At 38.7% G+C, this 16,889-nt stretch overlaps 1 protein-coding gene across 3 annotated transcripts in view; it reads left to right on the top strand.

The window, feature by feature from the left end:
- TRIO (trio Rho guanine nucleotide exchange factor) overlaps positions 1–16,889 on the top strand; it is a 243,511-nt gene that overhangs the window by 167,324 nt on the left and 59,298 nt on the right. For all 3 annotated transcript variants that reach the window (XM_084511132.1, XM_084511133.1, XM_084511134.1), the window contains 3 exons: positions 6–148; positions 748–847; positions 8,943–9,186. In XM_084511132.1, the coding sequence (XP_084367258.1) occupies positions 6–148; positions 748–847; positions 8,943–9,186 (487 nt within the window). The remainder of the gene's footprint in view (positions 1–5; positions 149–747; positions 848–8,942; positions 9,187–16,889) is intronic.

The raw sequence follows: 16,889 nt of genomic DNA, 5'->3' as shown, positions 1-16,889 counted from the left end.
CAAAGGCATCCAGTATAGAAAATAAACAGGACTGGATTAAACATATCCGGGAAGTGATACAAGAAAGGACCATTCATCTGAAAGGAGCATTGAAAGAACCAATCCACATCCCCAAAACGGCACCAACAACAAAACAGAAAGGAAGAAGGTAATTAATATTTTAAAAAGTCAGAGATCTTCAAGTATGCTGTTTCAGCAGCACTGTTTCCTCTGCAGTGTTGAATTTCTAATAGATTTCAGTGAACTGGACAAAACCAAGAGCCATAGTGTCCAGTGCTGAATGTATTGAGGTTTCTGCGCTGCACAGTCCCTGACTAGTGTAGATTTAACCATTACAGAAGGAATTTGGAACTGCAGTACAGGATAGCTGTGCATTTTAGATTTTCACAATTCTGTGTGTGTTACTCATATTCAGGTCTTTGGTTTACTTTGACAGAGCTTAAAATGAGTGACTTAGACAAAACTAGCAAGCAGAGTGCTAAGTGGCTGTTTCTTGCCAGAGTTGGCATGAAAACTTGCTCTGGCTGGTTGGTTACATTAATTCCATGATGTTGATGTAGATGTTGAACAAAAGAATCTATTCTCTTTAAGCATAGAACAAAGTATTAAATGCTGAATATTTGATTTTTACATCAGTTATTTTGTCTGTCTAGGGTCCATTGCCACAGTATCCCCTTTCTTAGAGTTGTAAGTATGAGCATTACAAACACAATGCTAATATTGTAATGAAAACTGAACTATTTGCAGAGACGGCGAGGACCTGGACAGTCAGGGAGATGGTAGCAGCCAACCTGATACTATTTCAATTGCCTCAAGAACCTCACAGAACACACTAGACAGCGATAAGGTAAGTTTCCCAGGTGTTGCTCTATTCTTAGAGCGAACAATTCGTAGCTTAGTGTGAGTTAGCACCTGAAAGTAGTCCTTAGTACTTTCAGAGAAAAGGCATGGAAGCATTTGATCTTTTAAAAATAGCTGTATGCAAGAGTAAAATATCTTATGTAAGAATAAGTATCTTGAATACAGTGGGGGACCAGGGGTGATTATTTGAATCCAGTAGGTCATACATATATTCTGTTTATTACAAACTGAAAATATTTTGCCCCCTCTCTTCTGCAGATTGTCCAACGCTTTGTCACAGTTTAAAAATGAAGTTATATTTTCCATAGAATTTAATGCAGTGCACAGTTTTTTTCATGATGGCAGTCTCAGCTTTTCTGAAGGCATATCATCTGGTTTTTGACTCTCTTGAGGTTGGTGATTTCCATGTGGTTACTGTTGTGAAGCAAACACACATAGACAGTAAGCGTTCAGTGTCTGCATGAGAACTAATGAAAATCACCTTATTAGAGAGGAGTAACCCACAAGTTGAAGTATCATATGATACTAGTACTAGTGTTTTCTTTCCTCCATCTTTGCCTATAGATTTTGGCTGGGTTGTCCCATAAGGATAACACAGCCAAAGTTTCCCATGGGTAGAAGAAAGATAGGCATCGAAAGAGCAAAAATTCTTATATGAAACATGTGTGTATTACTTTGGAGTTGAAAGATTTCTGGCAAGTGAGAAGTGTTAAGACCTCACAGGGAGGTAGAGATGGCTAATAGGTATTTATCAAATAGGAGAATGAAAAAAAGATAGAAACTGAGTAGTAAATTACTTGAAAACACATTTACGAATTTTTGGCCTGTTACCTCATTCAGTAGAATTCTTCTGATGAGCCACTCAAATTATACAAGTAAAATAATGAGTATATTACAGGGCAGCTGGGTGAGTAGCTTCTCAGAGAAACATTTTGACAATTCCCACAGTCATCTAAAAGAGAGTTTGTTTTCCGTATTTTTGTGTGTCACGTAAATTCTGTGATTTAATTTTCTCTTTCCTGTCTTCCTCTTCTTTACAAAAATAAGTATGAAGGGCTTAGGTTTGTTCTCATATTAGTCAAAAATAGCTTCTGCTTTGACCTGGTACATTTGTACCGAAGTTGGTCTGTAGTTCTGGTGGTTCTTCTTCTGTGGATATCTGTTAGAAAAATGGTTGCTTAGAGCAAGAAGACACTCTTTCAGTGACAATCTTGCTATTTTATTCCTTGCATTCTTAGTTATAGAGTGATTTACAAAAAAAAAAAAAAAGTCTTATCTATACTGAAAAATAGCTTTTAGTTTTTCAATGTGTTCTTAAAACCTGTGTTGCTATTTCTGCTCTTAACAGTCCATGACTAGTGTAGATTTGGGGTGATCTATCACACTCAAAGCCAAGACACAATCTCTCTGATTTCCACGATTGTTGACTGAGATGTTAAGCTGTTTGTCTAGATTGTCCTTCAATTTCAGCTGAGGTGATGCAATCCATCCCTGCTATGTACAGCAATTGCCCATCCTCAGTTGCTTATGATGTACTTATTTACAGGGAAATGATATGGATGGTCTCCTGTTGCCCTTCATAGCAATATTTCAGGCATCATACAAGAATTACTAAGAAAGTTGGCAAAGTGAAATGCCCCCAGGATTGTCTTTCAGTTTGACATGAGGAAGAATCTTACCAACAACCTGATAAACAGGATTTATAAGTTAAAAGGAGGAGAAATAGAAGGAAAGAGGGATGGAGAGAGCTTTTAAATATTTTATTGACAAGTTATATTGTAAAGTTGGCTAGTGAGCTTAGTTGTTTGGTTTTTTTTTGTTTTTTTTTTTTAAGTAGCTTTGATTTTTCAAATTAACAGATAAAATTCTTGTTAGACTTTTCTTTGACAAGAACAGATCAATCCATACTGGAAACTGGGAAATCACCTAGAGGTTACTTGTGCTGTGTCTTTCCTATATGTGTCCAAGGAAGGAACTGACTTTATGCACTTTTTGAAGTGTGCGAATTAAAATATTTTTGTTTAATATTTCTGTGTTTTGATTTGTTAAATACATTAAGATGAGAAATTTAAGATATCTGTTTATAAATAAAAGTTGTTAAGGAACAGCAACAGGCAGAAAGCCAGTGAAATAAGTAGGATATGTTGATACTTGCTGAATCTGAAGTAATCTTTCATTTCATATGTTGAGAATTCATTGGCTCTAGTCTGTTTGGGATTTAAAATTGACTGAATTTTTTTTTCTTCAGATTGGAAGCTTAAAGTGTGTTTGAATGCCTTACAGAGATGGAGTGAAACAATTATAGGGATTTTAGGTGCTGTTAATGTGTTTAGTCAGTTGGAGCAGTGGAACTTCTCAGTCAGTTTTGGAGCATGTCCCAAACTGAGCTTAGATTCCAAACTGAGAAGCATTAAAGCTATCAGCTAATTCAGTATGTTAAGCAAGTGGTAAAAATGTTTAGCATTTTATCACCTACTGTGTTGTTGCTGAACTTTATTGTGTTCACATGTCCACTATTGTGGTTAAGAAAAAACAATACCAAACAACTCATACTAATCAGCAACCAAGTAAAACCTTTTTTCTGTTCTATCCAGTCATACGTTCAGACAATTGACTCTTTTTAAATAATGTTTTGGTTAGAAGCGCTAAGTTGTTATACGTGGAGAACAGCAAGTGTGAAATCTTTTATCCAAAATAAAATAGTCTCTCTTGCCTGGTCAGACATCTGTTTTGAAAGAACTAAAAATCCTTGGCCTTGGAAGTCGTTGAGCATTGTCCAGATGAACTTTTTTCTTTGCATCCTGTTTTGTGACTTAATTGGCAATGCCTTAACAACAGAAAATAACTTTCTCATTACCTTTTTTCTTCTCCACCCTGGCTTTTTGGGCTTATTATTGGGCAAAGAATTGTAACTTTTGATTGTTGGCTGTAGGTCTGCATTCTGCTTTTTAGTAATGACCCAGTAATGATCCAGTAAACCACTTATAAAGGCTGACATCCTTCCCAGCTTCATGTTACCTGAAAACTGTATTGGAAGAAGGAATTAGCATTCAGAATCATCTTGGTACAGGGAAAAATGAACTGGCAAAATACTAATTTAATAGGGACTCATTTGAGTTAATATGAATGGGTGGAAATAATTAAGTATTAATGAAAATGGTGACAGTACTGAACAGTTTTTTGAGAAGGAGATCTAGAAGTTACAGAGGCTCACCACGTGTATTATTTTAAGTGTGATGCCATTATGAAATGGGACGAAGCAGCCCTATACTGATGGTCAGAAAGTCCTCATTCTTTACTCAGTAATTGTAAGGCTTCTATTAGGTACTGCATCCAGTTTTGAATACAGAATTTTAACAAATTAGTGGGCCATTGGAAGAGTTCCAGCAAAGCCAAAAGATTTGATTAGAGGTTTACCAATCATAATTTACTTTGTAAGACAAGAGCCCCAAAAGAGTTAGGTCTGATGAGTGTAAAGAAAAAAGGTGCGAAGAAAAACGTAAGGTCTTCAAGTGTGTAAAAACTACATGGAGTTACAGACCAGTCTTTTACCCATATTTTTAGTGGATACAATGAGATTAAAAGACATCGTCTTTATAAAAGATTGCATGTTGCAAAGACTTTTTTTTATATATATCTATGGAAATGTGAAGCTCTAGAGCAGCCTGGTTTGGAAGGCTAGTGAATATCCATAATTGGAAATATTTGTGAAAGCTTTGGATAAATGTTAGTCATGATTCACATAGATGCAATTGATCGTGCTCTAGAGGAAGAGAAAGGAATGGACTTAAGATCCTTTTCCACCTACCTTTCATATTTCCTCCATTCACGTTCTGTAGCTGTGTACCCAGCATTTTATGTGGCTAATGAATAAAAGAGATGACACTCAGTCTTTCTTTCCAGCCTTCAGCAGTTACCTAGCCTCAGAGCTTGGATCTGTTTTTAGCATCTTGTTTTGAATGTAATCCAATGCATAAGAAACAAAATGGGGAAGCTGAAGGAAACAACATAGATCTGATGGATCTTTTTATGCTTGTGTTAACAGAGCTGGCAGAGATACAAAATAATCCAAACTACGATTTTGGTAGCTGAGAAGAGATAGGCTTTTATAAGAGCTGTCATAGGATGTTATCCTAAATAGGAGGTGTCAAGCTAGCCTAGCTACCCTGTGTGGTCAGTGCAGCAATATTTTATTTTTAATGAATTGTCTTTTGAGTCCAGCTGGTATTACTTTGTATTGTTGTCTGTGTGAAGTTGTATTTCATTCACATGCTTCTTTAAACTTGTGTGTAGTACTTCAGGAAATAGAAAAAGGCCTGAAGCAGTGGGAGACAACCAAGTATTTAGTTCTACCAGCTGAGTACACAGAAGGAAGAAAAAAAAAAAAAAAAAAAAGAAAAGAAAAAAGTGTCTGCCAGCAGGAAAAAAAAAATCTAATTTTTAATTTTAGTAAAAAAAAAAAAAAAAATGAAGAAGCAGACATAGTTCTGAGAATACACCTCTCCTCAGCGTCAGAAATCAGGTCCGAGCAGCTGCCTGGTCAAAGTGAAATACTATGAGAAGAAAACTTCTCCCCTATTTTCTTTACTCCCACAGTGCACTTGTTTCCATTTTTAAAAAGAGGTTATAGATTTTTCACACTTCAAATAATTGAGAAATCTTATTAGCTGCTCTTTCCTCCCTCATAATGTGAAATTACCATGTGGAAGTAAATTTAATAAGCAGCCCTGAGATGAGGTAATACGGCCTGATGTAAAGGCTGTCATTGTACTTGGCAGAACTCAGCCACTAGTGATCTTCACGGGGTCTGATGGCAGATGAAATTCTGATGTGGTGTCTCTGACTTCACTGAGAATCTACGTAACCAGCATGTTATGCTTTTATTTCTTTTTCCTCTCTACAGTCAGCAGTGATTAAAAAAGCCCCAGAGAGATGAACTTAGATGGCTAACATTAAGTTCAGCAACAGCAAGGCACTGTCCCATGATAAGCTGTTTAATTAAACCTTACACTTTTTTAATCTGCTGTTCTATTTTTGTCTGGCTTTTGTTTCTCGTCTTGTCTCTGTCTCTCCATTTTCCATGTTTCAGACATAGCCTCATTTATTTTTATCATGCCTGATTAATTCAGTTTACGTAAAGGGTTTCTTGAGAATGATGGATAAAGCATAAAAAGCCCTTGTTCAGCCTAAATTTGGATTTAGGTGGTTTGTAACTCCCTTCTTTTCAGTGCAAGACAGTCTCCTGGTTCTTCCGTGCCTCTTTCTCTTCCCTCCAGCTAGCCTGGAGAGCCTTGCCAAAGCTGTCCAACAACAGCTGTTGAGCAATGTACTTAATTCCAAACACTCCTTGCTGTCCAACTGCATTTAATCAGTGTAGAGGATGAAACTGCTTTCAGAAAGCATGTTATGGAAAGAAAACAAGCACCAAAACAAAGAGGAACGCGCTGTTTGCTGGCCATTACAGCTGTGGGGAGAAAGAATGGTTGTCATCCCAGGGGAGGTGAAGGTTGGTGCTGGTCGACTGTCCAAGATGGTAACTTGGAGGTGGGCTCAGGAGAGCACAGCACTGGTGTAGGTGCTTTAGGCAGCAGCAGAGAAGTCCTGTGCTGAGTTGCATCTAACAATGTCAGTGTGTTTCAGAACGGTGCGGAGCTAACACCTGCATGGGGGAAGTGTCTTGCACATTGAAGTGCGAAGGATGGAGTAGTTGGTTTCAGTGCAATACTCATCAGCTAGGACCTCCAGTTCCCACACAGTCTTAATGACTTTTTTGGTACCTTGGTAGTTTCTGACATAGCTACTATCAACATTTGTTTGCTTTTTCCTTTAGCTTAATACTATATAAAATACTTAACAAACAAAAAGTCTTAGCTGCTTTTGTTGTTTTTGTTTGTTTGTTTGTTTGTTGTTTTTTTTTTTCAATCAGGAGAAGAAATAACATCTACATGAAAGCCAAAAGCAGATGTTCTTTGCACTGGTGTTAAAGTATATTTTAATCTCCTATTAAAGGAGATGAAGGGTCAGACAAGGAAGTAGAGCACCAGAGCTGTGCTCCTGTAGGTATTCAGGAGAAAATACAATGGCTAAATGGAGTTTCTGGAAAGTGTCCACTTGTTACTGTCTCGGTGCTTGGACTGACTGAGGATGTATATGGACTTGCCTGAGAAAAATTCAATCTGCATTAGCCACCTTGTGAAGTCATACTACATCAGCTTTTTCTTGGTCCCCATCAGGCATACAGATGGTTTCAATTGTTGCTTAGTTTGTCTGAAGAAGGATGTAATATAAATCAATACCAGAAAACAAGGGAAAGCTCTTACTTTTTCCCCTTTGGCATAGTTTTGCATGGATTAAAAACTAATATAATACAGAGAAGAGGGGGGGAGGGAAAAGGAAGTTTTTAATGAGGGAGAAGGTAGCATGTTTTGAAGATGTAACTACCATAATTTGGGTATTAGGACTGTCTGGAGAGATGTAGTAGTAAACAATTTGATTAACTTTTAGCCTGGATCTAAACGGATACAACCTGACTTACCATCCTTAAACACTAGATGTATAACAATTTTCATCTCTTCTTAGTCCCTGCATTTCCCCAAAGAAAACTTTGTTCCTTCCTCGTGTGCAGGCACAAGCAAGGGTAGCCATTGAGATTAGCAGGCAGAAACCATGGGAAAGCCCTGGAGTTACTACAGGCTGTCTGCTAGGAGTTACATCCTGTTGTTTGTTTGAGTAAGGGAAGGTCAGAATTAGCCTTTTAGTCTTACTTGGGTTTTTGCATTTTTTGTCATCTGTTCTAAAATGCTTGATAACCAATAGTGTTACCCTAGCAAAGTTTCTGTCTGTTGCTTTAGTTAAAGGCTTTCAGTGAACACTAATAAATAACAGTGCAGGCTGTTACTTCCTTTTCCTAAAGCTCGTAGGATGTAGGCTGCATTTAAAAGCCTAAATGCAATAGGCAAAAATAATGTGGTGAGAATGGTTCAACATGTTGGTATAGAGGCACATGCCTCTATATCAGCTAGAGGTGGAACTCTCACAGAGTGTTTGTCCACCTTTGTCCAAGTGTAAAGCATTGCGGGGTTACTGCCCTGAGTTGGAGGAGTTCACTGGCTTGATCCAAGCTACTGAATTCATAGAAGGGGTGTACCAGCCATGATCTAACGTGCATGTTGCACTGCAGCATCCTGAAGGTTTCTGACACGAAAATCTGAAGTAGCCAGGAACACTGCTGCCTCGTGTAAGGAGAAGGCATTCCCAGGCTGTTTGGTTACGTTAGGTGTGTGTTCTGGCACCGAGCAATCTTGGGAACTTTGCAAAGCTGAAATAATAATTTTCAGATCAAAGCAGCTGAAACAATCAAAGAGAGGAAACATAAGCTTAGGCAAAAAAAATTATAATAAAGTGTTTTGGAGTTGGGGGGGAAACCCTGAGCTTGCATGCTTTTAATTCCAGTTTGTGTGGTTTTATTTGGGGAATCAGCAAGAAGGCGGAAGTTACAAGTAAATGTGGGGTTTGTATCAGATAGTTAAGTATTTGAGAATCTTATGTGAAGAAGTTTATGCTGATTTTTATATTTATGTATGGAGTATCCTGAGTGATTTTGTGACCTGCATGTATGTAGAACTGTAAATGGCATGGGAATGGGACACTAAGCTCATTTGAAAAAGATCACTTTTCTGCCTTGGGTTTGCAAGATGATAAAGCTCGTGAGTGATTGTATTTAGCAATATCTGTCTTTTTGCTGCAAATTATCAACCATAAAGCATTCTGAAGTGGCTGCTACTTCAACTTCCAGGGTAAGGAGCAGTCTAGCAAGAAAAACTGCTTAAATCCTCCGCCCAACACTGTCACAAGCAGTGTATTTTGAACACAGGAAGAGACAAGCAGAGTTAAAAATCTGTACTAAAACATCAGAACTGCTTGGTTTTGAGATGATCCCTTCTTGATGTGGAAAGCCCCAGAAGCTTGCTATCTCATCCAAAACACAAATCCTGCCAGGAATCCTAAATAGGTAACGGTATGTGACGGATGGTTTGATAACGAGCGTTCATCTGGCTTCTTGTTCTTGTTTTCCCTGACAGTTGTCTGGTGGGTGCGAGCTGACGGTGGTAATCCACGACTTCACCGCCTGCAACAGTAATGAGCTGACGATCCGCCGTGGGCAGACCGTGGAGGTCCTGGAGCGACCCCATGACAAGCCTGACTGGTGTCTGGTTCGAACCACGGATCGGTCCCCAGCCGCAGAAGGCCTGGTCCCCTGCGGGTCCCTCTGCATCGCTCACTCTCGCAGTAGTATGGAGATGGAGGGGATCTTTAACCACAAAGGTAAGAAATGATGAAAAACAAGTCTCTAGTCAGCAGCATGAGTTCGGGGTAATAGGGAGAACCTCGTAAATGGGAACTTCAGTGTTCTTGCTCTGCTTTGGTTTCTAATTTTTCAGTTAGATAAAACACAGTGCTTTTTGGAACCTACAGCCATGCTGTCTATTCCAAAATAAACAGCAGTTTTTTTGTGAAAATGTGGCTGAAGACACGGAAGAGATTTAGGCAAATTATGTCGTGGTAAACACAGTTACGTATCATGTTAGATCAAGCTTCGATAATAAGAAAATCTGTTCCTGTCGTGCACTGAAAGTGGGGAAGAAGAAAATCTCCTGCATGTAATAACAATAGCTCGCTTAGAAACTGTGCATTAAAAAGTTGTGATAAAGTCAGGCTCAGTGATGGAAGAGGTAAATACACCCATGTGCCCTGGCACTGATTATTTGGAGTTCTGTATTTTACTTCAATGAGTTTTCCAGACAAGCAGTGGCAAAATTAATTCATTTTTCCAGCGTAGCTAGATTCTGAAATCTTACTTCAATTTTGTTTCTGAATGGAAGAATGGGCCCCTGAAGAGTGCAGTAAAAATCTGATAATTGTTTGATAGTTGAGGTTTTGCTATGCTGTAGTCCATTGGCTTAGTAAACTTCCCAGGCTCACAGAGTAGGTAGTTATTGGAAAAGATGTTTGCTTGCTTCGTTTGAAACCATTTGAATTTGAAGCCTTCTACCAGAAAGCAGTATGGATTTAAATAATTAAATAAATAAAAGCCAGTTCATTAGAAGGTGTTTCAGCACATGCTGTGGAAAAAAGATGCATTTCAAAAAGTTTGTTATTGCAAGTAGCAAGATTAGTAAGAAAATAGTATTGGGGAAAACTTGTTTTCTGAAACACAAACTTCTGTCTTTGGAGAGTTTTTCATAAATATGCTCATATTTTTTTTAATTATTCAGTCCATCCCAGCTAGCACATGACAGTTTTTCTCAGTTAATACAGACCCAGTATTAATATGCTTGCTTAAAAAAGGGAGAGTTTGTATTTTTTTACATCAGGAACACGCACGGCAGGAACTTCCTGAATGTGGGGTGATAAAAACATCTGAAGGATTTAGTTGTAATACTTCTTTGAATTCTTGTATCCTGTAACCATTTGGGAAGAAAAAGTTTGCAGTTATTTTGATAACATTGAAAACGCATTTGGGTATCACTAAAACATTTCTTCCTTGTACAAGGGGGTGAAATCATGGAAATGTTAACAGGCATTTTTTATTTTTTAAATACCCACAGAATTGATAAATCCAGTTTCCTTTGGAGCTAGGGACTTTACCTTTGAATGCAGATAATTTTATTAAGTGAGGCAGGCTGTACTGGACAATAGATGGTATATCAAGAACACTGGGCCTGTCAGACTCCTGAGGGAGACACAGAGCTGTTTTTGTCTTTGAGAGGTTACTTTCAGTGGATGTAATATGTATTGCTTTTTTTCCTCTAGCGTTTGTTTGGGGAGAAAAGAGGGCAGTGCATTGTAAAATTAATTTAGTTTCTGATTGACATATTGATTTGAAAAAGAAGAGGTTTAATTAATTTTATTGATCATGGACGTTGAAGAACAGGAGCAGGCAAATGCTAGAATCGACATGATTTGAAGGGCTGAATGCAAGCTCAAGTGACTTCTGTTCCTGCCTCTGCCACGGCCTTCCTGTGTGATGTTATTGCATGCCATCTAAACCCCAGCTGATAAGAAGCAGCTGCTACTTGTTTATTCCCACATTACTGGGTGTCAGGCTTTAGGACTTGGATGTTTGATTTGTAAAGTTTCCCGTGCATGTGACTGAAGTCACTCTGAACTGTCTTGAACATGCAGCCTATTATATAACGCTAAGTAATCTGGAGAGGCAAATAAAAAAAGCTTTAGATTGTGCACTTGAAACCGCAGGATGCTTTGGCTTTGGTCTATAACTCAGCTCTTTATTGCTTGAAAGAGGTTGATAGCACTCATTGCACAGAGGGGTTACAAAAAAAATTAACGAAAGTTGGTGGAGTGCTTTGATTATTTTTCCCCCACGTAGTGAAAAGTACCTGAGACAATCTCAGAGAGCAATTGTTCTTTCTCAAGTGCTGGATTTGATTAAAGATCTGTAAACAAGACATTGGGGAATATGCTAATCAGAAGAGTGGAAAAACAATTAGATGATGATCTCAGTTTTTAAGTATTGTTCATTGTGGGCATTGATTGAGGTATGAATTCTTCCAAGCAACAACAAAACCCTTAACCAACAGCAACAACAACAAAACACCCTCATAAGAAAGAATAAGTGAATGACTTAAATAATTCAAGGCAGACCTTCCTGCACTTGGGCTAACACGTCTTAAATTTCCTAGATTTCTAGTGATTGATTCTGCAACTTCAGCCTTTTTAATACATATTTTTGTTTGTTTATTTTTTTGTTTACAATGCAGTAAAACTTGCAGAGTATTTGAATGATTTAACAAAGGAGGATATTGCCCTCTGGAGTTTTTAGGTCTGCAAATGTATGTGATACGTCACACTGTGTGAGCATCAGGTGTGAGTAATTCTATACAGTTCGTGGGTTAAGAGATGTGCAGCAGAGATGAGTCTGGCATTTGCATATGTCTGGCATCTCAATCTGCTGTACAAGGCTCAGAGAAAGAGAGAGGTTTTATGTAATCCTAAAGCAAAAGGGGAGATGACCCACCATCAGCAAAGCAGTGGGATAGCTGCTTGAATGCTGAGTGCTTAGCTTACAAAAATGGATTAAGTGAAAAGTTTTTGCACTCCTTTCAGTATAGTTTGAACACTGTAGATCTTTAGTAATATCCTCTAACTTCATCTGTTTTTGTGAAACAATATTCAGAGTTTTTCTGGTGCCTCATATTTCAAGTTCTACAGACCGTAAATTTTGATCTTTTCAATAGTTTTTAGCAGTGCCATCTGTTGACTAAACAAGCTGGAAAGCCATGTAATATCAGAGATGAAGTGAGCATCCAAGTTCTGAAATGGCAAACCTCTTCTAATGTACAGCTGATCCTTAAGTTGCATAAAGTCACATCTCATCACTAAGTACAAAAGTGTTGGGTTATTTAATGCCGTAAATTATCTGAAGTGAGGATCATCCAAAGTAGGGTAATACTTTCTGCTTTAATAATCTTTTGTATGTTCAGTGAAGCCTAGTTCAGACAGCTGATCTTGGTCATTCAGTTTCTGTCCACAGGCTGTTAACCACGAAAGAAAAATGTTGTTTTATTCTCATGTTAGAAGATGAGATGACAGCCCAGAAAGTGACTCTCTTCATTTGCATACAGATCTTTGTAGATCTTATTTGTCCCCTGAGAATGTCTGTTATTTTAAACATCGAATCGGTATCAAGGGGTACAAAAAAATATTTACAGTATCTTTACTCTTAAGAATTTTATAGTAGTTAATAGTATGGGGAAGGATTACATAGAAAAAAGCCTTTCATGAGGTGGATGGATAGTCATTTACAGGGAGTTGATTGCAGATTCCAGACCTCTTGCTTGCTCTGCTGGATATCAAATCTATTTTTATAAGTTATTTGGGTCATTTAATCAATTTAATATGCATTTTTACAGATGAGCACATTTTAAAAAATCTCAATCCCTTTTATAATAGGGAAAAAGACAAACAAGTGGGTAGTGAAGAGGCTGAATAACAGTTGGTGCACTCTAAAAAAAAAAAATAAATAAATTACTAGCTTGGGAAGAACATGTTTTTCACAAGTAATACATACGGCAACAATTTTTTTTTTCCAATGATTCCCCACATGTTATTGGGTATGGGTGAGAAAGAATGTTCCTGTTGTTTTATTTGGTGCTTTTCTCTTCTTTTTTTTAACAAGGTTTCTTTTCATTCTGTTGAACATTCTTTTTATATATACAGTTCTCTTTCCTTTGTTTGCAGGGCATTTACATAGCCACAAGGCTTTGGGTAAAAAAGCAAGGGACAGAAGATTTAGTATAACAAAATTAAGGTTGTAAGTTCAGAAAAAAAATTGGCAGGTATTCAAAATTGTTTGTAAATCTTTTACCTGTTTACATCAGAAAGTTCACCATCTTTTCCAACTTTGAGTACTTCCGAAATCTGGAGAATTTGTGTTAGTCCCAAATATCCCTCCTGCAGATGTCACTGTTTGGAGAGCAACAAGGAGCAACAAACCCTTGCTCAGGAGGCTTACAGTTACACGTCGTCATTATGAGTTACACTTTTGGGGGGGACCACATCTCACTGCCAAATGTTGTTGCGATCTGTTTGGTTCAAAACTTGGCCACAAAGGTGTTTTGACAGGTACAACGTCTGCCTGCTTTACAACTTAAAATACGAGTATCTGTACAGGTTTGCTCAGATATGAAAGGTGGTTGACACCTTAGTAAAGTGGTGGGATGTACAGTGCACTGCAACAGTAATGAATGCTGGCTTTTGATTTTACTCTGAGGATGCAGTCCTTACTGGTGCCATAAACTGAAAAATGTTTTTTCAGCAGTCTTTTTTTTTTTTCACCAACTGTAGCATCTCTCAAAGTATCTGTGGTAATAAAAAAGGATCAAAGAGCTGACACAAAGGTAGACAGACTTCATTGAAGAGCTGTGTCTGAGGTGTCAAGGCTTTTCTTGAATGGTTACAGGGACCTCCTACCCAGGAATAAGAAAAAAAAAATACTGAATGGGTGATCTAGAGATACTTCCCCAGAAAAGAGAGGCATTTTATAGCTGAGGCCACAGAATGAGATAAAACAGTCTCAAATTTGTTGCATTTAAGTTTGATGTCATAAAACTGGAGACCCTCTGTTCGGAGTATTAATTTTAGGTGAAAGGCAAAGGGGAGAGAATAAAGGTGAAACATCGCATATGTGATGGAGAACTTTGAAAGTTACGGTTGAGAAATGGAGTGTTTCCATGTGGAGCCCAAATACTGCGAGGAGGGAAGAGGAAGTTCTAACAGCACAGCAGCAGAATTTGATCAAGTAAAACGGGAATCCAGTTTGAGCAAATGAAGATGGACTGCCTGTTTGCAGTGGGAGTAAAGGAAGAAAAAACATGGCTTAAGCAGCAATGGTTTGCTTAAAAGCAGAGGGAGGCTGCAGAAGGGGGAGATTTGCTGTTTTAAGACTGTGAGCAAGCAAAGTAGGGGCCATGAGTAAGGACAAAGATCTCTGGGCGTGTGGCTCAGAGCCAAAGCATTGCCTCTGAGAGACTGTCTGACAACCTTTGCAGCTGCAGGAAATGAAAAAGTTACAACCCAGGCCAACAGGGAAAGCAACTCGTAACAATGACTAGGTATGTTGCTTGCTCTGCTTTGTTGCCTTGGGGCCAGGGGGCAAAAGGTGCAGGCTGTGGTTTCCAGGGCACAGTACAGCGAGGGATTAGCTCCTGCTGCATAGGCAGATATGATCGCATGCAGAAAGCGATACTGAGGAATATGGTTCAGCATACAAGATGCTGAATGTTAATTTAAGAATTCCATGTCTTGATGAATCAATTGTCTCCTAATAGCATTTCCAAATAGCAGGCTGCCCATCCAGATAACCAGCTGATGGAAAGCCTCAGGAGCAGCTCACAGGATACAGAGCTGAGCAGTCAGTTGGATTTCACACTCTGCTAGTCTGAATTAGCAAGAAAATATAAATGTCTTGCTGCGGTGTCAGTTCAAGATAGTTACCAGGCGAACTTGAGCTTGAAAAGGTGCAGGCACTTTATTAGCTGAAGTCCAACTTCACAATTACCAGTTGTTTTGAAAGCCTAATAAATCATAGATTTCCATGTAATCGCAAATATTTTACCAAGAAGCATCGATAGTCTAATTGTTGCAAAGATAATTTGAAGGGGGGAGTTGGGGCTTTTTTAAAAACATGTTCTCATGCTCTGGTCCAAGTAAATAAAATAGCTGCAGTGTAGAAGTAAAACAAGAATTCTCTATCCTGCCTTTCCCACCTCACAGTTTTCAGTTAAGTTTGCGGTTAAAACCATGCTTTGAGGATAAGTAAACTTAAGTAAAATGTCAGCAATTACCTGTGGGCTGTTCAATCATAATTGTTGCATTGAGTTTTATAGCTGTACTATTCTAATTCAGCCTTGAACAAACAGCAGAGTCTGTGCTAATTGCTTCCCTGGCGTTGTTCAGTCCTAAATTAGATAGCATGGGTTTTGAAGATTCACTGAATCTCACAGTTTGAATTGCTGGGAGAGTTCTCTATAAATCAAGTTTGCATTTGCTCAAAGCACTCATAGGAGTGATTTTGGCATAAATCTGCCTCTAATTTAAGAGGTATTCTACCATAACCCAGTCCAGGAAGACCCGTCCGATGTATCTGCATTCCCCATGCTGACTCTAATTGCAGGCATAAGGACGTGGTTAATTTGTCTCTGGGATTTTTGTACTGAGGTAGTGAAAGCTGTTTGCCCTGTTGAGGAGTTCGCTATTATATCTGAGCAAAAGAAGAAACGTTGTAATACGGGCTGGAATGTACTTTTGGTCCCAGAGATCTGCCAAATGTATTTTCTCTTATAAATCGCAGATGGAAAGGAAATCACTGTGTAAAAAGTATCTGCTTCAGAACAGATGTATTTGCACAGCTGATCTCTGGGAGGTAGAAGGTGGATATAAAGCAGCAATTCTGATGGCTTTAGATTTCCCCAGGGAGTTATTTCACTTGCAATTAGCCTTTTTCTGACAGCAGCTTTTTTTGCCTAACCAGGATTTTGAGGCAGACCAGAGTCCAAGCTAAAATTGTACACTGCAGCGTTGCTAGTATTTTGCAATTGAGCATCCTGGAGTGTTTATTTTCCATAACTGTCCAAAGTGCAACAAATCGTTGAAAAAGCTGCTTTAGAGGTAGAAACCACTCGTTGAGGGTGCCTTTGTGCCCCGTGTTTTCTTTTGCATTAAGCAATGCTTCGGAGCTGGTGCTGGCCTGCCCAGAGCAACCTGGAAGATTTTCCCTTCCGCAAGGAGCAGCCTGGCAGGGCGGAGAGGGGAAGGGCACTGGGGTGGGAGACGGCTCCTCGGCAGGGAGGGTGCTCTGAAAGACTGGGTAATTCGACTCGATCAGTTTTTCTTCTGTCACAGAACTATGTAATGTGGCTGTCCATAAGGTCGTCTGTTCCTTTTCTGGCTCTCTGGTTTTCTGGTACTTGTGCTGCTGTGGTTGGTGTTCTTAAACTTGGTGCTGGAAAGAGTATTTGTGTTGTGTGAAGAGAGGAGAAAATGGAGGGAGGAGAAAATAGTTGGGGAGCAGGCTAGAGTGGATGTTCTTGTGCACCTTTCAGGAGGCCGTCACGTAATCGCCTGATGTCTTCCCTGCCTGCAGGTGGAAGTTGGAGGATTTTGCAGCCCATTGACTTCCTCCAATTCTGGTTTTGTGAGGAGGCTGCTGAAAGTATGCATCTTGTTGACTTCATTTCACTTCTTCTGAAATCAGAGAGTAAATTAGTCTCTGTTGCATGTGCTAAACCAGAAATGCTCATCGCTTTTAATGCTGCTATCTCAGAAGGGTTGGTTTGTGGTTTTTTGTTTGTTTGTTACTGTTGTTTTTTTTTTTGTTTTGTTGTTGTTTAACAGATGCTTTTTACCTCTTGTAAATTGTTGACATTAGTTTCAAATCACTACTTCATTATACAATATTTTATTACTGCTATGAGTGCACATTTTGTGATACAGCTATTGATCAGAAG

The sequence above is a fragment of the Aythya ferina genome, assembly GCF_964211825.1.
Source record: "Aythya ferina genome assembly, chromosome: 2".
Taxonomy (NCBI): Eukaryota; Metazoa; Chordata; class Aves; order Anseriformes; family Anatidae; genus Aythya; species Aythya ferina.
This window is presented reverse-complemented; position numbering and strand designations above follow the sequence as displayed.